The sequence below is a fragment of the Lasiosphaeria miniovina genome (assembly GCF_030549165.1).
Source record: "Lasiosphaeria miniovina strain SMH2392-1A chromosome Unknown B0T26scaffold_3, whole genome shotgun sequence".
In the NCBI taxonomy this organism is placed as follows: Eukaryota; Fungi; Ascomycota; class Sordariomycetes; order Sordariales; family Lasiosphaeriaceae; genus Lasiosphaeria; species Lasiosphaeria miniovina.
In genome coordinates, this window is record NW_026848222.1 from 5,639,147 (window position 1) to 5,662,612 (window position 23,466).

The 23,466-nt window shown below is 55.1% G+C and overlaps 10 protein-coding genes across 10 annotated transcripts; 5 read left to right on the top strand and 5 right to left on the bottom strand.

Annotated features, from left to right (window-relative positions):
• Positions 1-164: 164 nt before the first annotated feature.
• On the top strand, positions 165-3,006 carry B0T26DRAFT_257389 (WD40-repeat-containing domain protein). Its single transcript, XM_060434020.1, has 3 exons — positions 165-614; positions 681-2,525; positions 2,610-3,006. Exons 1-3 carry the CDS (start codon positions 344-346, stop codon positions 2,867-2,869), a joined length of 2,376 nt encoding a protein of 791 aa, XP_060299207.1. The 5' UTR covers positions 165-343; the 3' UTR covers positions 2,870-3,006.
• Positions 3,007-5,389: 2,383 nt separating this feature from the next.
• B0T26DRAFT_643742 (aspartic peptidase domain-containing protein) lies at positions 5,390-6,808 on the top strand (the record flags this gene model as incomplete). The annotated part of the gene is made up of 2 exons (XM_060437562.1): positions 5,390-6,176; positions 6,309-6,808. 2 exons carry the CDS (start codon positions 5,390-5,392, stop codon positions 6,806-6,808), a joined length of 1,287 nt encoding a protein of 428 aa, XP_060299208.1.
• Positions 6,809-9,400: 2,592 nt separating this feature from the next.
• On the top strand, positions 9,401-11,348 carry B0T26DRAFT_740272 (general substrate transporter; the record flags this gene model as incomplete). The annotated part of the gene is made up of 3 exons (XM_060443828.1): positions 9,401-9,935; positions 10,002-10,204; positions 10,278-11,348. The coding sequence occupies 3 exons, from the start codon at positions 9,401-9,403 to the stop codon at positions 11,346-11,348; spliced, it is 1,809 nt and encodes a 602-aa protein (XP_060299209.1).
• Positions 11,349-11,505: 157 nt separating this feature from the next.
• B0T26DRAFT_772805 (subtilisin-like serine protease) lies at positions 11,506-15,251 on the bottom strand (the record flags this gene model as incomplete). Its single annotated transcript, XM_060446564.1, has 8 exons — positions 11,506-11,987; positions 12,107-13,983; positions 14,041-14,100; positions 14,159-14,213; positions 14,292-14,388; positions 14,495-14,558; positions 14,633-14,971; positions 15,087-15,251. 8 exons carry the CDS (start codon positions 15,249-15,251, stop codon positions 11,885-11,887), a joined length of 2,760 nt encoding a protein of 919 aa, XP_060299210.1. The 3' UTR covers positions 11,506-11,884.
• Positions 15,252-15,788: 537 nt separating this feature from the next.
• B0T26DRAFT_705987 (uncharacterized protein) lies at positions 15,789-16,859 on the bottom strand. The gene has a single exon (XM_060441784.1). It carries the CDS (start codon positions 16,466-16,468, stop codon positions 16,268-16,270), a length of 201 nt encoding a protein of 66 aa, XP_060299211.1. The 5' UTR covers positions 16,469-16,859; the 3' UTR covers positions 15,789-16,267.
• B0T26DRAFT_772815 (uncharacterized protein) lies at positions 16,118-17,024 on the top strand. The gene is made up of 2 exons (XM_060446565.1): positions 16,118-16,855; positions 16,977-17,024. Exon 1 carries the CDS (start codon positions 16,596-16,598, stop codon positions 16,761-16,763), a length of 168 nt encoding a protein of 55 aa, XP_060299212.1. The 5' UTR covers positions 16,118-16,595; the 3' UTR covers positions 16,764-16,855; positions 16,977-17,024.
• A 412-nt stretch (positions 17,025-17,436) lies between these two features.
• B0T26DRAFT_257532 (uncharacterized protein) lies at positions 17,437-18,904 on the bottom strand. Its single transcript, XM_060434021.1, has one exon. The coding sequence runs from the start codon at positions 18,686-18,688 to the stop codon at positions 17,630-17,632; it is 1,059 nt and encodes a 352-aa protein (XP_060299213.1). The 5' UTR covers positions 18,689-18,904; the 3' UTR covers positions 17,437-17,629.
• Positions 18,905-19,122: 218 nt separating this feature from the next.
• On the bottom strand, positions 19,123-20,246 carry B0T26DRAFT_705990 (uncharacterized protein; the record flags this gene model as incomplete). The annotated part of the gene is made up of 4 exons (XM_060441785.1): positions 19,123-19,462; positions 19,577-19,755; positions 19,808-19,940; positions 20,043-20,246. Coding segments are annotated over 3 exons (543 nt in total), but the record flags the coding sequence as incomplete, so codon positions are not given.
• On the top strand, positions 20,075-20,837 carry B0T26DRAFT_705995 (uncharacterized protein; the record flags this gene model as incomplete). The annotated part of the gene is made up of 1 exon (XM_060441786.1): positions 20,075-20,837. A coding segment is annotated over exon 1 (265 nt), but the record flags the coding sequence as incomplete, so codon positions are not given.
• Positions 20,838-21,132: 295 nt separating this feature from the next.
• On the bottom strand, positions 21,133-23,400 carry B0T26DRAFT_706000 (galactose-binding domain-like protein). Its single transcript, XM_060441787.1, has 3 exons — positions 23,003-23,400; positions 22,083-22,707; positions 21,133-22,032 (listed from the first exon to the last, which is right to left on the bottom strand). The coding sequence occupies exons 1-3, from the start codon at positions 23,166-23,168 to the stop codon at positions 21,471-21,473; spliced, it is 1,353 nt and encodes a 450-aa protein (XP_060299216.1). The 5' UTR covers positions 23,169-23,400; the 3' UTR covers positions 21,133-21,470.
• Positions 23,401-23,466: the final 66 nt, after the last annotated feature.

Here is a 23,466-nt window from a genome sequence, read left to right on the forward strand (position 1 = left end):
TAATATCGCACTTTTTAAGAGATAAACATCGCTCTGTCGGGCTGCGAAGCTTTGCCCTCTCAGGATCTCCTCACCGTCGCTTGTCGACGTGTCCATGGCCAGATTGAGCTTTCGCGACTAACTCGGCGCCTGAGCTGGCAACACCTCCCGCCGCCATGGGCACAAATGGAGGGAATGGGATCGGTGGCGGTCCCGGGCACGAGATGGGTCCCATGGGCAACGGCGCAAACCAGCCGCCCGCGACTGAGTACACGCTACAAGGTGAACACCATTCCGTCACCAAGGACGCGACTGGGAGCTCCATACCGGCCACAAGTGCTAACCAAGGCTCGTCGCAGGTGTCATGCGCTTTCTCCAGACGGAATGGCACAGGCACGAACGCGACCGCAACTCCTGGGAGATCGAGAAGCAGGAAATGAAGAGCAGGATAGCAAACCTCGAGGGCCAGGCGCGGAGAGCTGATGCGACGCAAAAGGCATTGAAGAAATATGTTACAATACTCGAGAAAAAGGTCAAGGATCAAGCTACCCTGCTCAAGGGCAACGGTTCTCCCGATACCGAGTCAGAGAAGACTAAATACGACCGGGCTGCCCTCATTGAGGAGAAGCTACGCTGTAAGCCTTGGACTCTTGGCCGCTTGATGTTTACCTTGGGGACACCACTGACCTTTCCGAAAACAGCCTCGTTGGAAAAGCCAATCAACCCCGCGATGGACATCGACGGCCCCGTGACGAGTCCCGTTGACGATGAAAATGCGCGCAACGAGTTGAAGACATTCCTCGACCAGTGTCAAGCCGAGTTTACATATCTCATGATCACTCCTGCAAACCCAATACCCCCAAGAGAATCCCCACCTCTTCCCATGATCGAAGATCTGCGGGAAGGTGATCAGTTCAGCCAGCAGGCGCTGGATCAATCGTTTCAACAGAATATGCGGCCGCAGCAGAACCACGTCCGCGAGATTCTCGCCGCCCAGGCTCGACTAGCCCCAGCCCCGAACCACCTTGCACAGCAGCCTCAAGGTCCCGGCAGCTTCGTTGTGAAGAATCCCGATATGCAACCTACGCCCATGGTCCGAACATCAAACACCGAGAATCCTCCCGCGATGTATAGCAACACGGGTGAATGGCCTGCACAAGTGCCAATGGCTAACAAGACAGTCGAAGAGCAAAACCCAGAGTCGAGCAGCCAGCTCAGACCTCTGAACAGAGTCGAGGAGGTGGGGGAAACTGCTGAGAAACGTCCAACAACGGAAGCGGACGGCTGGGATTTCAGCGAGACTGGCTTCCCGGATTCAACTTCTGCAAACCAGGCGCAGCAGCTTTCCAATCGGCCAGATATCGACGTCTTCCCTACAGCGGAAAACCTTCCCAAATCACCCAATCGCGTCCCTGTTTCGCACCGGAGAAAGAGCTCAGCCTCGATGGCTCGCAGGAGGAGCGCAGAACATGAACTGTCGCTCAACGCGCTGGGCCACAAGGCAGAAAGCGCGAATTTTAAGCTCCGGTTCGGTCTCCGGGGTCACCTAGACACGGTCCGAACCCTCATTTTCTCGGGCGGTGGCAGCCCGGGCGAACCCGAGATCTGCACTGCTGGAGACGATGGGACGATCAAACGGTTCCACATCCCCGACCGGAATCCCGGTCACCTGAGCACAAGCGGTTCGGATCTCGACGTCACCGCAGACTTTACCCATCGCGGCCATAACGGCGCCGTGCTCTCCTTGACATCTTGGTCGCCATCTCCGAACTTCTCTACGGGCGGTCGCGCTCAGGGAGACGGCTGGATCTTCTCCGGGGGCCGGGATGCCACGATCCGCGTCTGGGAGAGAGGTAGAGTGGACCCCAAAGCCACCCTGGATGGCCACACTGATGCCGTCTGGGCTCTTTGCGTCCTCCCCACCAATCTTGGGGCTATTTTTGGTCAGACTAGTGCCTATGGAACCCCTGATCGCATCTTGCTAGTGTCGGGAGCTGCCGATGGCACGGTCAAGGTTTGGGCAATCAGCGCGCCGCCCCAGCTTACTTCACCGCAGCCGGGGGCTGGGCGCCGCGGGCCGGGCGGTCGTGTTAGGGGCAATTCAATGAGCTCTGGTTCTGCGTTCCCCAACTCACCGCAGCCAACAACAGCATCAAGCTCGCCTTTCCACCACTCGCTTATACACACTATTCCCCGCGCAAACTCAGGAGCAAGCCCGACCTGTATCACGCCACTGAGTCCAAACGGAGAGACGTTCGTGGTCAGCTACTCTGACGCCGCCATCATCGTCTACGATACCCGGTCTGGAGAGGAAATCGGCGCCATGGCCAGCTTGATCACATACGACGGCACTGTTGGCACAGGCGTGAACTCGGTTGTCACTACAACAGTCGGACTTGACCAGCCTCACCAGGGCTTGAACGAAGAGGACGTCGGCAGCGGAGGCGGACCTACAGGTGGTGGCCGAGCCATGGCTGGGTCGGGCGTTGAGGGCGTAATCATTTCAGGCCACGAGGATCGCTTCGTGAGGTTCTTTGATGCAAACAGTGGTAAGTCCTGCGTTTGTATTGGCCCACGTTCCTTCCCAGCGAAGCAGCCCCATGTCCAACTAACTAATCTTGCAACATTAGGTCAATGCACCTATAACATGCTTGCCCATCCTGCTTCCATCTCGAGCCTATCGCTCAGCCCCGACGGGCGCGAGCTTGTAAGTGCCGGCCACGACGCCTCGCTACGATTCTGGTCCCTGGAAAAACGGTCCTGCACCCAGGAGATTACGAGTCACCGCGTTATGCGCGGCGAGGGCGTCTGTGCCGTAGTCTGGAGCCAAGATGGCCGATGGGTTGTTAGCGGCGGCGGTGACGGAGTCGTCAAGGTTTTTGCGCGTTAGAGTCCGCAAACACGATGGCGCAAAGAACTAGCTTCTACGATGTTGTTACGGGACCTGGAGGCGGCCAATGCCTTGGCAAAGTGAGGGGAGCTGGGGTGAAGCTGAATGATTAATGCAACGGAAAGCTCCTCATCAGAGACATGGGCAGGATCCAGATCCAGGGACTCGGGAGACATTTAAACGACGATACATGGCGGGGACATGAGCCATCTACGCAGGTATATGGGGGATAGATTGGTGACGGTCGTACTGCAAATACCCAGGCGCTGCGGGCATGATGGATCTCAGCATTGGTTTACAGCACATTGCTACCGACCTAGTGCTTGAGGACACCCGCTTCGTCGCATGGCAGGAGCCGTTGGGCCACCTCAGAGTGTGCAATGGAATGTATGATTGGCCGGCATTGTGTATAGGGTCTTTTTGTGCTTGCTAGGCGCGTTTCATGTGTTGGAGTACCCTCGGAAAGGCCGCCATGTGGCCAAGCAGTGCGGTTTATCTGGGGCTGTTCTGCGTGAGCAACCTTGCCTAGACTCAACTGAAGACGATTGAGTGCTAGGCCGACGAGTGAACACAGTTCAGAGATCAAGAATGGTTGTGGAGGTCAACTTTTTAGTATATATGTCATTGGCAGAGAAGGGGGATTGAGATTTAAATGATTCACTAATAAATCCCACACTCTGCTTCGGCAAAGGGCGCTGTGTATGAGGAATACAATCTGTTATTATCGGGGTTAAAGACGGGGATGAATCTTGGAGCGTCAATTAGTTAGTATGAAGCATGATTGGAGGCTATCGCCCATCGTTAAACTCCGACTCCACTCGCCACTCTGTGTAATAAAGAGCCGGATGACGATAGAGCTTAGACTAAGTCCCTCATAATAGCTGTCTGTGTTATATAGCTTGGCGTTTCAGGAGAACACCCTCACGAGACTCGCTTCTGGCTGCTAGCCCTCAGTACACAAACCTGAAGGACTTGGTGGCTCACATAGAAGTTACTCGCCGTCACCCATGGGTTTCTTAGACAGATCTCACTCACTGCCTTGATATCATCTTTGAGACATATTATAGTAAGCAAGATCTCAGGCACTTTTGATAACCATGAGGGTAGATTCGTTCCACAAAGAACCGTGTAGCCTTCCATAAAAGCTCATACCCCGCAATAGCTGGATCTTCCGCCGACCTTCGAGAACACAGGCATCTCTCATTAGCCTCGCGGAGCCGGAGGCCAAAGCGAAGGTCGCACGGGAGCGACTTCTCACAGTCTAATAGTACCTACCTTATCTTGGCAGTGTAACCCGCAGAGTTGCACCAGATCGTCAACGGCCGACGCCAAGCCAAGACTCAGATCAGACATTAAGTGCAGGGTTTCTTATCACAGCCGTAATATAGCCACCTGGAAACAGCAAACAACATGTCGACCCGCTTTCCACTTTGCCGAGCCACTTGCCTATCGCAGGCTCGGAATTCAATGGGCAGCGCAAATGCCGCGGGTCGCTCCTGGCCTGCTCCTTGGGCCGTCTGGCAATTAAAACCAGCACCGCCGTCAAGCCGGAAGATGGGCGACACATACTTGGTAAAAGCCCGACATCAGGGCCACATGCACGCACACCCGATAGGGCACTGCCGACCAGCGGCTCCCTATCTGCCTAAACTGCCGACGCCATGCCGCGGCAGTGGTAAATGGCAATATAAAATGTCTTGGTATCCCATTAGCCCCCATTTGCCAATGGCAAAGCTCGCAACCCAGCGCGTCTGCTCACCTGCCCATCTGCCCATTTGCGAATCTGCGCTTACCATGGCGAGCTTGACATGAAGCGAAAGTGGGCGGCCGAGAGCTGGGTCTGGAACATGTCGATACCTAGAGCGAGCACCTGCTGAGAGAGACTGCGGCCTACCGATTCGCCGGCTGGCGGCCACGACGCCGCCGCCAGATTAGACGAGCTGTTGGACACTTAGAGACCGTCCGTGTGAGACTGTCAGACTTGTGTGTATGCACCTTGTCCCCTGGCCGGCTCTTGCTCCCCCGCCTCGGTACCCTTCGGGACAAGCCAAGCAACAGCATCACTTAGACCCTGAAGCTCTTGCTCTCCCCAAGGTGGCCCAGCCCCGGTTGGTACTGTGTGCTGGGTGCAGGGGCAGCGGGGTACAGCTATCTCTATCTATGCCCTCTCTTTACTTTACCTAGGTATGTAATTATATGAGACCCGCCACGACTACGCCGTCGTGCTATCAAGGCCGGGAATCGCCATCTGGGCCGTCTTTAGCCTCGAGCATGTGGTAGATAAGCAGTGTGGTGGTCCCGCCGTCTCTCTCTCTCTCTCTCTCTCTTCCGCCCAGAGCGCGCGAGACACGTTCCTCGTCCCTCTCCCTCTTCGGTTTGTTTATCTGGACAGGCTGGTGACCCCGCAACTCGCACTGCCCCGGGCTTGGCTTCGTATCTGAACCGTCCCGACTGGAATTTGGAAGAGCAAGCTGCCTGCCAGCCATAGCCCTGCCCCTCCTTAACCGTGCTGCCGCGATCATGGTTGCCATCACCAACCTCTTGCTCACCGCCACCCTCGGGGCCGCCGGTCTCGGGTCGGCTCTGCCTCCGAGGATCGGCACCACCGTCGTCGACGGCGAGAACAGCCCAGACGCCAGCTCCGGTAGGGTCACGCTGCACCAAGTGCGCAACCCCAGCTACCGCTTCAATGGCGCCCTGTCCGTCTACAAAACGTACCTGAAGTTCGGCAAGACGGCGCCCGACTACCTCGTCAAGGCCGTCGCCAAGATCCAGGACTCGCGCCTGGCCGAGGCGGTGCGGAGGCGCGGCGACACGGGCAGCGCCGCGGCGATACCCATCGATGAGTTCGACATTGCCTACGTCACGCCCGTGACGGTCGGCACGCCGCCGCAGAAGCTGAACCTCGACATCGACACGGGTTCGTCAGACCTCTGGGTCTTTTCGAGCCACACGCCGGCGTCGCAGATCCGGGGCCAGGAGATCTACACGCCGTCCAAGTCGAGCACGTCGCAGCTGCTGGCTGGCCACAGCTGGAGCATCACGTACGGCGACGGCTCTGCGTCGCGCGGCAACGTGTACATTGACAACTTCACCGTCGGCGGCTTGACAGTCAAGAGCCAGGCCGTGCAGTGCGCCCAGCAGGTCTCGTCGAGCTTCACCAGCGAGGGCCACATCGACGGGCTCGTCGGCCTGGGCTTCAGCTCCCTCAACACCGTCAACCCCAAGGCTCAGTTGACCTTTTTCGACAATGCCAAGGCCGGCCTGGAGAAGCCCGTCTTCACGACTGACCTGAAGTTCCACGCACGTATGTTGTATTTTTTTCCCGCTTACGTCGCTTGTCTTTCCAAGGCTTTATCCTGCCCCTTTCTTCTGAGTGTGCAAGGCCGATAGGTACACCCAAACGAGAGGCTAACCCGCCCTTTCTTGCCTATTGCAGCCGGCACCTATGACTTTGGCTTCATCAACGCCACCAAGTACAAGGGCGAGATCACGTACGTGCCGGTCAACAACGACCCGGGCTACTGGACGTTCACGTCGTCGGGGTACGCGGTCGGGTCCGGGACGTTCAGCACGACGACGGTGACGGGCATCGCCGACACGGGCACCACGCTGCTGTACCTGCCGACGGCCATCGTGACGGCGTACTACCGCGGGGTGTCGGGGGCGTCCAACAGCCGGTCGTACGGCGGCTACGTGTTCCCCTGCGCCGCGACCGTGCCATCGTTCACGTTCGGCATCGGCGCGGCCCGCGTCACCATCCCGCCCTCGTACCTCAACTACGGCCCCGTCACCGACGGCTCGTCGACCTGCTTCGGCGGCCTGCAGAGCAGCAGCGGCGTCGGCATCAACATCTTCGGGGACGTGGCCCTCAAGGCGGCCTTTGTCGTGTTTGACGGTTCGAACCCGCCAACTCTGGGCTGGGCTGCCAAGGCTTAAGAGAGCTGGGGTGGGTTGCATGATCACAAGCTTGGCGTAATTATCTTCATGATGTGGAATCAAGGAAGGCCAGACAGGACGCAGGCAGGAAAGAGATGCACGAAGGAGCGTGATATTCTGAGACGCAAGAGACTAGTGGCTGAGAAATTTGATATGTAAACGCGCTGGTGTGGAGGGATGGATGGATGTCGTGGTGCTTACTAGGACCTCTCTAGTGGTGTGTTCTGAACCTCTGCATCTCTGGAGGGCCAATGTTTACCAACGGCTAGGAACGGTCCCGTATTCTGCTACCTTATCTATTTACCACTGCATTAGTGCTGCATGGAATATGTTCATATTTGGAAGCACCCAGTCCTGGGAGCGCGTATACGGCATCTTCAATTATCAAGCAGCTTGAATGAACATTAAGATAATGGCAGCGCACCAATGAAAGGGCCGGGAAAGGGACTTTCGACCAAATACTACGTTCCGTACCCCTACCTGTCATACCACCTGCAGAATGTGGCCAAGAGTCCAAGACTAGTCCAAGACTAATCCAAGAAAATTGGCAACGGCCGACGGCGCCATCGCGTGCCTTGGCAAGCCACTCCCTTTGAGGCTCCAAAGTCTTGGACTCTTGACAGCTCCTACCTACCTTCTTGGCAGGGCTGTGGGGAGACGTCAAACATGAATTATCCCTCGGACGCGTATGGTAAGAGCTCGAACATCGTGCCAGCCGTCGATGCTACACTGGCGCAGTTTGCCCTACTCCTCGAGACACTCTTAATCACGGAACCAGAGGACGTTATGAGTTAAGTGCCCAGTCGCACACACCGCAGCGGCCGTCTCAATACCCGCCACCACTATTGATAGTGGCGGCGCAGGATTTTGAGCCCCAACTCAGATCGTCCCAATTTCTTGCGTCCTGCCGAGTACCTCGTTCGGCCTTCCAAATGCACCACCGTCCAGGGCTCTAGCGCAGCCACCTGCCAACTTCCTTCCCCAGTTTCTTCTACATATGCAGTAGCACGCAATGGCTGGAGCGTCCCTCGCGTCATCCCACACATGGGAAACGACGCGAGCGCAAAGGCTCAGATGATAGATTAGGCATGGGCGCTCAAGGTGCATTAGTGTCAATTCTCATTTCACTGATGTCTAGTGCTGATCAGACTCAGAGCTATCTGACGTTCCCGAGACTGATTCCCGGAGCCGCCCGTGCTGTCAAACTCAGAAACCCCAAAAAAACGCGGTCGTACCAAAGTGCTTATCTGAGCCAGGTGGGTGTAGGTAGGTTCGGTATCTAATGTGCGTTAATGCTGCCAAGGTCTGCTACCCCAGCAGGGTTGGGTGGCGGTTTTGGCGGGGAAGCCGACGTTAGTCCGTTAGATAAGTGGGAATTTAGAAGGTTTAGAAGGCAAAAAAGAAAGAAAACGGAAAGAGCGAAAAAGGGGACCATAGCTCCGCCGGTGGGCATGCTAGCGATTGCCGAACCCAGAAGGAATGAATGCAAAGGGGCCCCACCGCTTGGAAATGCGTATTCCGCCGGAATTGCTACTCTGTGAGTATTGCGTTCGTCGAGAGATAGATGATAAATGGCCAAAGGACCGAATCAGACGCGCTGGATGGAGACGAGTTCCGCAGGTTACACCCCCGGCCCCTCCCCCACGCCAGTCCGCCTTCCTGATCTGGCGCAGCGCCGGGGGAGTCCCGTCCAATCACGGCTCTTGGCATGATGTAATGGGGCTTGATGCACCGCTACAACAACCTCGGTGGATGCTGAACACCGAGAGCCATCCGTTGAAACCTGACCCGACATGCCACCTCCCGTCTCTCAAGCTCCCCCCTTTCAATAGAATGTCCTGACTAAACACGGCTTTGCCATTGGAGGCAGGCAGGCAGAACAGGCAGTTACCCAGGGTAGGATCCATACATGCGGAGTCGCATCTCGGGCACTGTTCCAACTACAAGTCTAGCGGAATCCAAACCGCGCGCAACATACCACCTTAGGGCGCGAGTATCTTTGGAGTCCGCTGGGCCTACCCTTATGCGGGAGGTCGTTAAGGTTGAGTGTGTGAACGGAAAGTTCGTCCCGACCTGTCTCGCCCGAACGTGCCAGACCGGGAAGGTGCAGAGCGTATTCCATCGATTTTCCACGCGGGCGTGAAATGCTCCCCACTTGACCCGTCGGTGCGCTAGTGTGAAGCGTAAGTCGTGTAATGGTTCCATCCGTTCTGTGAAGCATTTTGCTCAGGATCAGCGTCTCAACGTGCTGCCCTCCCGCGGGGTGAATCCCCCCCAAAAAAGCTTGGAAGTATATTACATGTCCGTGTCCCCTTCCCTCGGGTATCCCGATTTACAGCCAGCCCTGCAATCGTGTGTCTCTGCAACCCAGCACTTTGGCAAACACGCTCCGGCAAGTGGAATCGCGCACAATGGGTAAGTCAAGTCTCGGCGCACGTGGGTTTCACCCTTTCCCGTGTGTCATGCTACTCACACAATGTCCCACACCCTACAGCTACACTTGGAGACGAGAAGCGACCTGAGTCGTCGGGCGACAGCATCGGCTCACCGGCCCATGCGACGGCGCCCGCCGCCGGCGCCCTCAGCGAGAAGATGGACAACGTCCCGCCCGGGGACGCGCATGCGCCATACCTCAACACCTTCACCATGGACGAGGACTACGAGGGCAAGCCCACAGAGGAAGAAGCCGCGACCTTGAGGCGCGTGCCCGGCAGGATTCCCTTCACGGCCTACATGATTTGCATTGTCGAGTTCTGCGAGCGCGCCTCGTTCTACGGTGTGCAACCACTCATTGGCAACTATGTCAACCGCAAGCTGCCAGAAGGCGGCAATGGCTACGGAGCCCCGCCCGCGGGAACCCAGGGCACCGCTGGCGCCCTCGGAATGGGGACCAAGGTGGCCAACGCCGTTGCCCAGTCCTTCAGCTTGCTGGCGTATGCGCTTCCGTTGTTTTTCGGCTGGCTGGCTGATGTCAGAAGCGGTCGCTTCAAGATCATTTGCTGGGGTGTGGCCGTTTTTGGCGTTGCCCATGTCCTAATGGTTGCCGCTGGTTCCAAGGATCTCCTGGCAAAGAATGCTACCCAAGCTCCGTACTTCTTGTCTCTCTACATTCTGGCGGTTGGTGCAGGTGAGTTTTGCATCCCCTTGCCGTTGAACTCTCTGGCGGCCTGCTGATCCCGTATCTCTCCTTCAGCCATGTTCAAGCCCAACGTTTCGCCCCTCCTCCTCGACCAGGTCACGACGACCGTTCCCACTGTTGTCACCCTCAAGTCCGGTGAGAGGGTCATCGAGGATCCTGAGTCGACCGCCGAACGCGTCATGCTCTGGTTCTACCTCTTGATCAACATCGGAGGATTCTTCGGAGTTGCCACATCATATTCGGAGAAATACGTCGGCGTGAGTCTTAAATTCCGCCTCAACTCTCTGATACATGACAAGAAGCTGACTAGCCTTCTCGGGCGTCTCTCAGTGGTGGTTGGCTTTTATCCTTCCGCTCTTCCTCTACCTCCCGCTTCCCCTGCTTCTCTGGTTCCTCCACAAGCGCCTCATTCTGCACCCTGCTGCGGGCAGCGATCTTGGCAACGTGTTCCGCGTTTTGGGCATCTGCATCCGACGTGGAGGCATCAAGAAGTTTGGCCGCCACGGGTTCTGGGACCTGGCCAAGCCGTCCAACATTGCCGCCGCTAATCTCGATTTCACCTACAAGACGCACTGGAACGATCAGTTCGTTGACGACGTCCGCCGGACCTTCCAGGCGACGGGCATCTTCTGCTTCTTCCCGATTCAGTATCTCAACGACAATGGCATTGGCCAAGCGGCAAACTTCCTTTCCACCATGCTAGAGACCAACGGCGTGCCCAATGACGTTATTGGCAACTTCAACTCCCTGAGCATCATCGCTTTCGCGCCCATCCTCAACTACGGTCTTTACCCTCTTCTCCGGAGGCTCGGCATCCACTACGGCCCAGTCGCACGCATCACCACCGGCTTGGCTCTGTCCACCATCGGTGGTGTTGGATATACTGTCCTCAATTACTATGCCTACAAGCTGTCGCCGTGCGGCGAGTACGGTTCCAGCGATTGCGCTATCGGCGACGGTGTTGCCCCCATCAGCATTTGGTGGATGGCGATCCCCTATGCTATCGGCGGCATCTCGGAGCTGTTCATCAATGTCCCGGCCTACGGTATTGCCTACTCGCGAGCCCCGCCTAATATGAGGAGTCTTGTGTCGGCCATCAACCTCTTCAACACTGCTGTTGCCTACGCCATTGGCCTTGCCGCCTCGTCTGTTATCACCGACCCGTACCTTACATGGGACTTTGGCGGCCCGGCCATCGCAGGCGGCATCCTGACCGTGGTTTTCTGGTTCATGTTCAAGCATATTGACAAGGAGGAGTATGTCTTGACCACGCACCCGCAATACGAGAACACCATGGCAGGCACAACAAAGGTTGTGGGCGAGAATGAGCTGAACAAGACCCCCAACCGGGCTGCGCCCATTTCGGATAATGAGGAGATGATGATTTCGCAAAAGCAGTAGGAGGTCAATTGCGGTTAACGGAGAGCCAGGATATACTACCTGCTCAGCTCGTGCCGTGGCGTTGATGCAACGGTTTATGTTATCTTAAAGTAATGTTAGGTCAATGAAGGATCGGGTGGGCCTTGATCTGGACAAGGCCCGGCCCGAGATATGGGTCAGATTCCAATCGATGATGACAAGATCCGTGCATATTTAAGTAGGTACTGTTGGGTGCCTATCCTGGTTCCTGAGTGGCAGCATGCCCCGCGAATGGTTTTCAAGCATTGCTCGTCATCCCTGCTAGGCAGGATGTTTGAAGCGTCCTCGCATCAAACTAAACTGCTCCGATTCGCGATTCGCCATGAGTTCCATATTCCATTTCGAGCTCGGACTGAGGAACACCAAAGGGAGGACTTCTTCCTCGACTAGGCTGAAAATAAGGAACGGGCGTATTTGGGTTTGATGCATGGATGATGAACGTGGTGGATCCTGGGTGATACCGTCTGCAAGATATCATCTCATTCTTTCTCTCGCTCAGTTGACTCAATGTCAGATTTTCAGGGGGAATACGGCAGAATGGTTATTTGAGGAACCTGCCAGACATGCCAATTGTCCGAGTGTGTTGGGTCGCTGAACGGAATCTGCGCAGCAAATCTCATTCTGTACATTGTCAGTCATATCAGTTAACAACAAGAAATCCATCAAATGTCGACAAGGGACTCTGGAAGTCTGCTTTAACGCAGTAAAGATGAGTTGGGGCTTGTAAAGGGGGCACTCACGTGTAGTTTCCAGGCGCAATATAGCTCCCATTTGCCAGCTTGCCAAACCACCAGAAACCCTGGTCGTACCAGCTCCAGGTGCTCGTGCGCGTGAGCAGCGTTAGCGGAAACGGGATCGTCAGCTCCTTATCCATCGTGTCAGGGTCGAACGCCCAGTACGAGTCCGACTCGAGCCAGTACGTGGCGCTGCCGACGAAACCGTTCTTCCCCGGCACCGGCGGGTACGTGCTCCAGCGCGCCTCGCGCCAGCCGGCCTCGAAGATGTCCCACCGCAGCTCGCGCGGCCCGAACTTGAAGTCGGCGTAGACCTTGGGGAACGACTGCGCCGACCACGACAGGTTGAAGTCGTACGTGTGGTAGATGGAGATGTCGTCGCGGTTGGGCCCGGACACCTGGAACGGCGTGCCGTCGGCAAACATCTGCCGCCGCAGCGAGTTCTTGAGGTCGAACGCCGCCCCCGCGTACGGGATGCTCAGCTCGTCGCCGTTAGACCCCGACACCAGCACCTTGCCGCTGTACACGGGCCAGCCCGACGCGTCGGAGCCTTTGGGGATGTCGAAGTTGATCTGTGCTCGTTTCGTCTGGCCCGTCCCGACGGTGAAGGTGCCCGAGGGGAAGCTCACGCTGGGCATGAGGCTGAAGGGCTCAAGCTCGTAGAACACGGCGAGATAGGACGGGTAGTTGGGGGACTGGACGTTGAAGGCGCCAGCCGGTTGGAGGGAGAACTTGTACGTCACGGGCTTGTTGCCGCTGTTGGTGATGAGCACATCGTGGTAGCGGCTGAAATGTGCCGTGTCGTTGAGGGCAAACTTGTCAAAGACCAGCGACGTGGTTGACGTCAGCACCTTGGTCGCGTTGACGAGCCCGCTTCCGACCTGTGGCACAGGGGCCCAGAAGCCAAAGTCAATAGGGAGGCTTGTTGGCTGGGCGACTTGCCAAGGGACGGCCGCGCCGCTCGATATGATCCGGTTGGCGAGCATCTTGGCGAAGCCGGCGCCGTGCACGGAACGGCCGCCGTATTTGCCGACGTAGAGGGCGGCAATGCCGGCGACGTACGGACAGGCCATGGACGTCCCTGACAAGACCGCCCAGCCGTCGAGATATGTGCTGTAGATATTGCGCCCGGGAGCAGCAACATCGGGCTTAATCTCGAGCTCAAAGGTGGTGCCCCAGCTGGTGTATTCAGACGGGATACCACCAGCCGAGTTGAACAGGCCCACTGCCCAACTGGAGTCACTGGGAATGGCAAAATTGGCCGTCACGTTGCCCCCTGCCTTCACGGTTGCGATGATGGCCGCGCCAGCCTTGGCGTCAATCATTGCGACGGGGATGGCTGGGTCGACGCTACCCGGATTGATGATGGGGTTCTCATTGTTGTAGAACAGGATCCGCTTGGCGCCAAACTGGGCAGCATTTGCTTGCTTCACCGAGAAGTTGCAGGTGCCTCGACGTATCAGGGCGATGCCGCCAGAGAGGTCTGGCGTATCTCCAGGGAGCGGAGTGCAAGCGTCTGCGGGATTCGCAGTATCGAAAGAAACCGGGATTATTGGGAGATCGGTGGGAACATCCCAGAGCGCCGAGTTTACGTCGGGCTCGTAACCCAGGTACGTCACGTTCGAGACTCCATTGAGGGTAAAGGCGGCTTTGAAAGGCGGCGCCGCAATCACGCTGGCGTCTGTTGATGCCACAGCAATGACCTTCTTGCCCGAGGATCCCGAGCTGGCATAGAAGGGGCCGTCGTCGCCTGAATTACCAGCCGAGATGGTGACGACAATCCCCTGGTCAACAAGGCGCGAAGCAACCGTAGCCCAGGCTCCTTCAGACCATCCGCTCGTGCCGCCGATGCTGGATGTTATGATATCGGCCTGCAATATCCTCTGGTAGTTAATCATAGTTTACCTGCATGTCGGACTGTGGAGCTTTGAGATGCTTACCCCGGCCTGGTAGGCCAAAAGAAAGGCCTCGACAAGAGTATCTTCATCTGTGCTATCGACCTGTTCACCAGATAAGCCACAGCCGTACCGCGCCAGAGCTCGCGAGCTGGTTGCTTACATCGCTGAACACCTTGAACGAGAGCAGGGCCGCCTCGGGGGCAACGCCAGTGAACCTGTCGTGCGCGGTCAGCCACAGCTCTGGATATGCAATGATTTCTGCAGAATCTAAGGTATGCTGCATCGGTGCATACCATTCTGACTTTCCAGCAATGATTCCGGCAACATGCGTGCCATGTCCCAGCACGTCAAGGGGATCCGTGTCGGGAGTCTTGGGGCCAACTGGCCATGCTAGTTATGTGAAGACAGTTAGTCACCAGTCACGCAGATATCACTGCCTGATTCAGTTCCGTGTTTTTTTCCGGGAATGGTAAACATGGTCGAAATGGCGCCATACAAGAATCTCCAACAAGATCGTATCCTCCTACAACTTTGAATCCAGGTCCGAAGCCACCTCCAAGCTAGAATCAACAGTCAGCACAAGCCAGCTATTAGGTCTCGCTCAGGCGCGGTCATAACTCGTTTGGTGTCATACCGCAGGATGGGGGTAGTAGGTCCCCGTGTCGACAATGGCGACAACGGCGCCCTTGCCATAAATACCGGCGCTATGGAGCGTGTCAACTCCCGTAAACGCATGGACAGAGTAGTTGGCGGCAGTGGCGTCGTCACTGAAAGTTGCTACAGGAACGACAGGGTCCAAATAGATCTTGCCAACGGGCCATGCTTGGGCGATTCCAGCTAGCTGCTGAAGCGAGTCCACATTCTGCTCATCCGACTCGATGCTCAGACCAGAGAACACGTCGGTCTTGAAGGTGCGGACGACCTTGGCACCGGCTGCCGAGAACTTGGACGATAGGGATTCGAGGTTGACCCCCTATTCACGAGGTGGCGGTAATGGCCAGCCAGATATTAGCCAGATTCTTTATTTTCAATGAAGACAACCTGTAACTGGCCCGGAAGACAAAGTATTGAGGCGGTGTGTGTTTTACCTGTTCGACCTCGATAATGAATTTCTTGGGCTTGACAGACGAGGTTGAGTTGGCGGAATCGCCCGTCTTCTGATGCAAGGCTCGGTTTGATGGCGTTCTTGCTGCTAACCCTCCTACTACCAACAGTGGCAAGGCACCGGCAAGACTCAGACTCGGTAGGCGCATTATTCTAGATAGTCGCTTGTTGGGCGTGGGTTTGCAGTGGTCGTTTCTGAAGTCTCAGCCTAGGACAATACCTACTAGGCAGCATAATAGCGGCGGTCCACTCATCTGAGCAGAGAGGGCCGTGTTGGTGACATGTTATACCATAGTGAGTTGCCGCCAGGGTCGACCAACGTTGCACCCAAAGTCCAAACACAGGGAAACCTGTGAAGACCGAAAGATATGTTATCTTGGCGAAGATGCAATGGCTACTCATAGTAGCGCCATCGGCCTCATGACATCTCACCTGCCTTAGTAAGAAGATATCGTGGGTATCTGCCGGGCCAGGGGGTGGAATGGGGGGAACGTTAGTATCGCCAGGTTCACATAGATGATGGCGTCTGTAGATGAGATCTAAGAGTTAGGGGTCAGAGGCGATGATTGGTTGCAGCGTCTGGCTCCCGAGGAGCGAACAAGTGGCTGCTGTAGCATCCCGAGACTCAGGAGACGCGCACGGGGACACACAATGCCAATATCACCGTTGCAGAAGCGCTGCCTGTCAGACCGTGCAGTTGGATATTTCAGAGCGTACGGGAACCATCACAGACAGGGGAGGTGGGATTTGCTCGCATTCGGCGAATCCTGGGAATACGACAGTGCTGGGCCAGACCCAAGACCCACGAGACACACTGATAACGCACAGCACAGCCATGTATGTCTGCTTTTGTCAGGTGGCTAGGGACGGGGAGTTGTGCAGCATCAAGACAACTCTGCTTTCACGGGACTTAAAATCTAAGATGGAGTATCTTTAGAAAGGGCAGAAGTCAAGTCGATGAGGTTCTACTCCGAGTTACACAACCCCACATTTCTTTTCATGGATAATGCTTTGTGGGTTCGGTTACAAGTCGCAGCCATACATTATGCGTCCGTTAATTAAATATGGAGACGAAAGGCGTTTAACACATGCCGGGCAGGTGTCATTCAATGACAGGAGTCAGTTAGACGAATATTGGGAGCTTGACAAGTCGCGGGTCCACGTGTCAAGGGGAACCTGGGGAAGCCTGATTTAGAAAACCACAGCACGCGCATGCCAAGGCTGCGGGTCTCCAAACAGGGCAGTTGGGAGAAGGACCTGCCAGAATTTGACAAGCCACCCCCTTTTGGAAGAGAACTGGTAAACCACAAGCGGTATAAAGTCGGCACATTGGGGTCCTTGAGCCTGGCTGGCAAATCGCGTACATAATAGCATAAGTGTGAAGCAGTTCCAGAGGTTTTCTCAGAGCGCTTTTCAGGAAAACGCCAATGAGCCAAGGAGCTTCTTCCTCTCGTCTGGGGCAAAGCTCGAGAGCATAAAAAAATAAAATAAAAATGAAAGGCCGGTCAGACTTCCATCGGCACCCACCCTGCCCGAGCGCCCGAAGGCAAGACCTCGAAAGACAGGGTACAGATCATCGCTACTCTCTATACAGCCACGACCCGAAAGCCAGTGACTGCCGCCTTTACAGGCAGAACGAGAGTAAATGGTTCTCACTGTAGGGAGCCGAGGATATGGATCATCAACCCGGGTGGGATCTGTAGCTCCTTTAGGGAACACAAAAGCGGACGACTACTATAGAAATGATTCTCCTGTTGCGCGCGAACAGAGTTAGCAACGAAGTCCGAACAGATATCCCACACGGGAGTGTTGCGCTCGCAATCTATATCCTGATTATCAAAGGCAGAGAGGAGAGACTGGAGTGCAAGGTAGAGGGTGGCTTACTGAAGTATTGTCGACATGAAGGAAAAAAAAAAAAAAAAAAAAGGAAGGGGAGGGCGGAACGGTCTGCTAAATACTTTCGCTGGGTGATCTGTGCACCACTGCAGCGCACGCAAATTTTCAGTGGCCCACAGGCAAATTTTGCGCCCCGCGTGGGGCTCAGTAGGGTTCTCGTATCCTGCCAGCTCTGACCGCCATAATTTCTCGCGCCTTGAGCATCCAGACCTAAACCACCATCAGCGTTGGAGATTATGTCTATAGGATATTCTGTGCCATTACTGGAACTTCTCTTGCATTTGAGGTTAGTATCGACTGAAAAGGCTCTCTTTTGAGTCCCGGTTCCTAAGTGTACGTAATTCTGCTCAGCAACGTCTACATTTACGTTCCAAACTCAGGCCACTGAAATCTAGCGGCCGTCCGTGGGATGCTCGCGCAGCCAAGCCCACCAGGTCTTGCCATAACGCCGTTACTTACCAGCCAGCATATTGGACTCGTCGTGGCGCCTCTTCTGCCACTGGATAGTAATTGATATATGCGAGAATTAGAGCAGTTGGGAACGGTATGTAATACAAGCTCGCCCCCAATTCCTCCATTGTTTCCCACCAGCCCATGCAGACCCGATGTTTCGCGACACGACACAGCAAAGTCACTCAGTATAAAGCTTCTCTTCTTCTATCCACCACCTTACTCCCTGAGTGGCCATCTTATCCAGCATGCTCCAATCACGCTCCTTTGCCGCGACCCGCGCGTAGGTGCTACTGACGATATCTTCCCCGTCCTTGCGTCCCTCGACAAGCTGTATCCGACTCCCCCACCCTGCACTACCGCCTATCCTGGACAGCCCATCTGCATTGAGCAGATCTTCTAGGTACGACAATTGCACGTCTTTACTGCCCCACTCGTCGTCTATCCGCATCGTGACGCGCAGCTTTGCTCGGGCAAAGAACGGGTCGAGCATTTTTTGCATCGGCGTTTTCACTGCGCCGCTAGACACTTGTCCTGCCTCAGCCGGCGGGCCATAGTACTTCGGGTTCAAAATGCGGATCAGTGTGTCGTAGCCCGCCAGAACTGTCTGCTCCATCTCCCTCGCGCCATTAGTTTCGTAGAAGGCGGACTCGGCAATTGCAGCGCACTTCTCGTGGAAGAACGGCTGTGTTGAGAGGGCGATGTCGATGCTAAGCCTCTCCTGTTCCTCCACCTCTGCTAATCCATCGGATGCCTCGGCCCCTTGCTGCTCGCTTAGCAAGGCGTTGTGGATGTCCCCGGCAAACGCCCACATCATGGCCAACCGCTGCTCGAACGCGGCCGGTTTGGGGGCTTTGTCAGCGTTGTTGATGGCAAGCAGCAGTAGCAACCGCGATGCCCTCGTGGCCTGCCCACTCCCTTTCAAGTTTACCCGATCGTATATTGCCGACGTTGCCATGCGCAAGTGCGCTCGGGACGGCGGGTTAAACGACGAGTCGAGCACGATCAGGGCAGGCGGCTTCGTCCGAGGAGGTATTGGCTTTGGTAAGGGGCCATGGGACGTGGGCGGCGCCACAGTGCAAATGACTTGGAACTTGGAGCCAGAGCTTTTAAACGACGCGAGGGCACGCGAGAAGAATTCGAGAAGAGATCTGCTGGACGCGCCAGCTGGTAGGGGCGACCGAATATGCATAGAGCTCCCGGCCGGACGCGGCGGCTGAGGAAAGCCAGACAAGGGCATTGTGAGTGAGGCTCAACGTGGACGGCAAGACGCTTTGTTGCCCGCTATGATGCGTTTGGAGCTCCCTCCCAACTGCGTCACTCAAAGGGGTGCGGGGGCGGGGTACTTAAGTATTAAGTAACAACACGCCAAAGGCTGTCCCGCTAAGAAAGTACCACATTTATTTGAGGTTTTGTATAAAACAGGAAGGTTTGTATTATGATACAGACAAGGGATCTGAGTAATACTACTCCAGAAACAGAGAATACGGTGTTCTGGCCGCCGAATTTGGCTGGCGCGTGTCGCCATTTTCGGCGGCTTCGACACCAAGTGCACAAGTCTCTTACAAGTACCGTGTGGGTACCTGTGTCATAGCAGCCTTCTATCCGTAGCGCGCATCCCATGGATACATAGCCCACAACAAGGGGCCTGTACTACTAGTTGACCTGCACACTGGTTATTTTGCTGTTGCCGCCAAGCGTGCCATTCACCCTTGCTTGGAATTCCTGTGTCACTATTGGGGCTGCCATTTTTGGCCATATGTTAGGTCATCAATACTGATTTCTAATTGGTGTCTGATCTCGGCAGCTCAGCCCAGACCTTCTCTGCATACAGCTGTAGGTTCTGAATGCTAAGTACAAAATCTCCCTCTTGCGGGCCTGGATCGCGAAGAAAAAGAAGTCGAAATCCTAGTACTAATGCCCCCCTAGTAACATTATACGATACTGGATTTGTTGTCTCATCGCGGGTGATAGTGATTGACTGCCGTTTCACTGGGTTGAGAACACCATTTTGCTGCACTATAGCAGCAGCCCGACTCCGCGTGATCGCTCCTTGTGGACTCGAGATTTCTTCCTCCTATTTCTCTAGCAAAATGTGGTGTTGCTGGTCGTCAAATTTCGCCAGAACGACAATCTTGACCTCGTGGTTTGATGCCTGAAACCACCACCGCATATCCTTGTGAAGCTCGGGTAATATTTCGGAATATCCAGACTCAATGACTAGTGTTGGCCAATTACCTGCTCCTGCACGTTCCGGCCATGGACCGCCTGTCGAATCGCCTTCTCCGCCATCTCCTCCAGGATGACCTTGTTTCCGCAATGTTGTAGGACATATTTTTCCAATTTTCCTCCGTAGTACTTCGGATATACGGGATATAAAGTCCTAGGTGAAGGGCCTCGCGTAGATCGGTTAGGATTGTGATGATCAAGATCTGGGAATTGGCACTATAGCGGCGTAAACGGAACTTTCGGTATCGTTTCTTTTGCCCAGTCCTTCGCCCAATATCTCGCTCACACTCGATTTCGGTGAATTGATTAGGAGAGACGTCTAAATAATTAGTATGTTATATAGAAATAAGAGGGTAATATTATACTTATAACGGTAAGGAAATCTCCAGTAGTGGAATTAATGATATCGAAGAGATCTTGCGTATTGGTAAATCGTACGGTCGGGGGATCGCTATCTTTCGTCGACTTAACTGAAGTAAGTATGGTAGACGCCGACGGAGCTGCCGATGAAGCCGACACCGACGGAGATATCGTCGACCTCGATATGATTGCCGCCATGGCGAAGCGTTGAAGTTTAAAGTTGGGATCTGTGAGATGCGTAGAGGAAGCCACTGGAGGGGTACGTGCTCATGAAAATGGCGGGGCCACACTAGCCAAAAATGGCAGCCTAGACAGCGACATAGGCACTCCTCGTGGAATTGCTGCAACCGCGGGGCGACTTCTCTCTCTATTTTCTAGATCTAGCATGAGTTTGCTTGCTTGCTGCCCGTCGTGGTTTGCACATGGGTTGTTTGTTTCTCTGCGTGCAATCGTGCTTGCATCTGCATCTGCATTCTTTGGCGGGATCTCTAAGTTCTCAGGCGTCTTCACTCCTTCCAGATCAAGGCCACGAGTGGAGTCAGCGGCTCGGCCTGACGTTAACCGTTGCGAGATTGGCAAAGTGGTACTCAACAGCGGAGTTTGGCCCCTTTCCCGGATCGTGCAGCACCGTGTTCTCGAATACGATATGAAAAGAATAAGTAAAAGATAAACATATTTTGGTAGGTGTTTATCCTCAGACAAGAATACCGCTCGATATAGCCTCCGTTCAAAGTTCGGGTGTGTGGAGCGGAGCGGCCAGCATGTGATGCGCCAGTTGTAGCCGGCCAGATCCAAGAACCTTTCGTGTTTCTGCCGGGTATTGGCTTTTTTTCGTGACCAACTTAATCTATATATCGCATGACTTCCAGGTTGTTTCCTTCGGCGCTGAGTATGGGTAACAAGCATACGTGAATGATGGCTATTACCTGCCCGTGTACTTAATATATCAAAAGATAAAAATCTCAGAAACTCTAGCAATACCTACACCGTGTTGACACATTTTTGCGCAAAGACATAGCCTAATGTTCAGATATGAGCTTAGTCTTCATTCACTACTGCCCATGCCTACCGGATTCGTCACATTAGTCCAGCATGATATATTCCCATCCAGTTTAATAATGCTACCAAGTATCTACCTAGACTTGGCCTATCCATAGACTCGTTGCTCAACGTTAACACCGGACTGAAATCGCAGGCTTCCCGCCTGGTATTTCCAGCTACGAGACGCAAAAAGATGCGGCTTGCTGGCCGGACCACCATAAATATACAGCATAATGAGATGGACATCAACGCCGTGAAGCCTAGTTCATAGCCCATTGTCCCTTTCTGAGACCTAGAATGCTTACAAAATGCCAACCACCGAACCTTGTCCACAGCAATGCCGTAGGCTTTGTGTAATGCACCGCCAAATAAAACAGAGCAGCCTCCAATTTTCATCGGATTTCCGGGTCGCGCATGAAGTCGGGAAAGAAGGAAAATCCACCCTCGCTGGCTTGATATCGCATGCTGGGATTATTGCCGCCCAGCGAGTCAAGCAGTTCTCGAAAAGGCTCATCCTCGTCCATAGCCAAATTCTGGATGGTAAATCGATCTGCCGCGTGGTCAATGTTGATTTCCATCTCGTGGACGGCGTCGCCAACGGCCCCCCCTGCAGAATTCTCGTCGAGGGCAAAAATCTTGATACCACGAATGTGTGTGTCCTTGCCGTTTTGGTGGTTCTCCTTGACATGCATCTGCACGATCCAGCAGCACAAGGAGTGCCCATCCGGGCCTCCGCCGCACTCCGCGATGGGAACATCCTGCCAGCCGACAGGGTTGGCGAGCGGTACCTCGGCAAACTGGATCAAATCGTGGTGACCTGTTCCAGCATAGAAAACGATGTGAGTCGGCGTGTATGACTCATCCTGCTTGTAGTCGACATAAAATCGTATGGCGCGGATCTCAACCCGACGCAGGAAATGTATTGTAAGCAGATGGGGCTGCTGCCCATCCGACCTGGAGCCTGTGTTAGCGAGAGACAACAAAAGGGAAACTGCGGGACTTACTGCCAGTACTTGTTCAGGTCATCGCTGAGCAGCTCTTCTACACCGTTTCCGGGTTTGTGGCTGCTGACACCAAAGTGGGCTAGGTTGTTGATCTCCTTCAAGCCTATCGCCGCTGGATCGAACGGCGGCCCCTGTTGCTGCTCTTCGGAGCCGGCCCGCTCATCGTGCTCGTGTGCTTCGCCCAGGTCCTCTTCCATAACCTCGCCGAGTAGCTCATCGTCAGCCTGATCGTACCCCGCCTCAATGTCGGCATCGCTGCTTTCCCCGCTCTGGAAGTCACTGTCGGGAAGCTGTGCCAAGTCTTCGTCGTCCGAGTCATGGACATCTCCAACGGAAGCTGCAACGGCAGGGGATTGATAGTTAGTCCACGAAATAACTTCATTGGCGTCGTATATTCCAAGCCGAACTCCGGTAAGGACGGCGGCCTCGTTCTCCTGCTCAAAGGTGATGGGAGCCCGCTTTGTCCGGCCACGAGGAGCGTTAAGGTCCCTGTTAGGATCCAACTCACCAAGCACTCGCCGCTGCACTGCAGCTGGGCGGAGTGAGGCTCTATACATTGTGGGTGAATGGTATGTGTTGAGCGTTGCAAGAGGTAGCGAAAGGCGAGGACCGAGGCCTAGAAGACCTGGAAGGGGGGTGCAAGGCGGGAAGAAGTATAAGTAGTGCACCAAAGGATATTCAGATAGAATGAAGTGAGAGTTAAAAAGAATATGAGGCCTGCCCCAAGGAGGGTGACGAGGAGCTCCGGCCGTGGTGAGAAGACGGTGGTGAGGAGGCGAAAGTGAACAGTCAAGGTCAAGGGTGAACAGTCCGTCTTGAAGGCTGTGACGAATGGCCATGAAGGGACACGCATTGCGACGATACAGATTCTCAGGCAAAGGCTGAAAATAAAGTGAGAGCACTGTGAAAATAAAACTCACACCTTGGAATGGCAGCATGGGCTATGGGAGAGGACCGTAGTCGCTCTGTGGTGAAAGCGGCGCGTGCTGCCTGTCGAGCCACCGTCATGACCGAAGCGCGCTCACCCGCTCGACCACCAGCTCGCGTGCGCCGCGGGGCTCTGGGAGCATTGGGGAGGTCTGCCATGTTCGAACCATTGAGGACTTTCCGAGCCTCTGCTGGAAATTACAAACGTGCTCGTTCCGAGCTACGACACTCGAGGGACGGGTGCTCAATAAACAATGGGTAGTACCTAAACTCCAATTGACCTCACAGCAATGGAACCCCCGTCACGGCCATTGGAGGGGGTTTGTGAAGTGGTGTTTCTCGCCCGTGGAATGAAGTCTAGGGACCTTTGTCCACTCACCTTAGCTCTGAAATTCTGCCCCAAAAACCCGCCCGCGGGTGCCTGACAGCGCTGCGCTTGGCCTGCCAGAGCTGCCCC

Excerpts from the sequence above, each read along its gene's own strand:
- B0T26DRAFT_257389 (XM_060434020.1), top strand. The coding sequence starts at position 344 with ATGCGCTTTCTCCAGACGGAATGGCACAGGCACGAACGCGACCGCAAC. Across the intron at positions 615-680 it reads CATTGAGGAGAAGCTACGCT|CCTCGTTGGAAAAGCCAATC; the intron begins GTAAGCCTTGGA and ends TTCCGAAAACAG. Across the intron at positions 2,526-2,609 it reads GAGGTTCTTTGATGCAAACA|GTCAATGCACCTATAACATG; the intron begins GTGGTAAGTCCT and ends TTGCAACATTAG.
- B0T26DRAFT_772815 (XM_060446565.1), top strand. The coding sequence starts at position 16,596 with ATGAAAGGCCGGTCAGACTTCCATCGGCACCCACCCTGCCCGAGCGCC.
- B0T26DRAFT_706000 (XM_060441787.1), bottom strand. The coding sequence starts at position 23,168 with ATGGCAGACCTCCCCAATGCTCCCAGAGCCCCGCGGCGCACGCGAGCT. Across the intron at positions 22,708-23,002 it reads CCATGCTGCCATTCCAAGGT|GTCTTCTAGGCCTCGGTCCT; the intron begins GTGAGTTTTATT and ends CCCCCCTTCCAG. Across the intron at positions 22,033-22,082 it reads GACCTGAACAAGTACTGGCA|GTCGGATGGGCAGCAGCCCC; the intron begins GTAAGTCCCGCA and ends CACAGGCTCCAG.
- B0T26DRAFT_257532 (XM_060434021.1), bottom strand. The coding sequence starts at position 18,688 with ATGCCCTTGTCTGGCTTTCCTCAGCCGCCGCGTCCGGCCGGGAGCTCT.
- B0T26DRAFT_705987 (XM_060441784.1), bottom strand. The coding sequence starts at position 16,468 with ATGTACGCGATTTGCCAGCCAGGCTCAAGGACCCCAATGTGCCGACTT.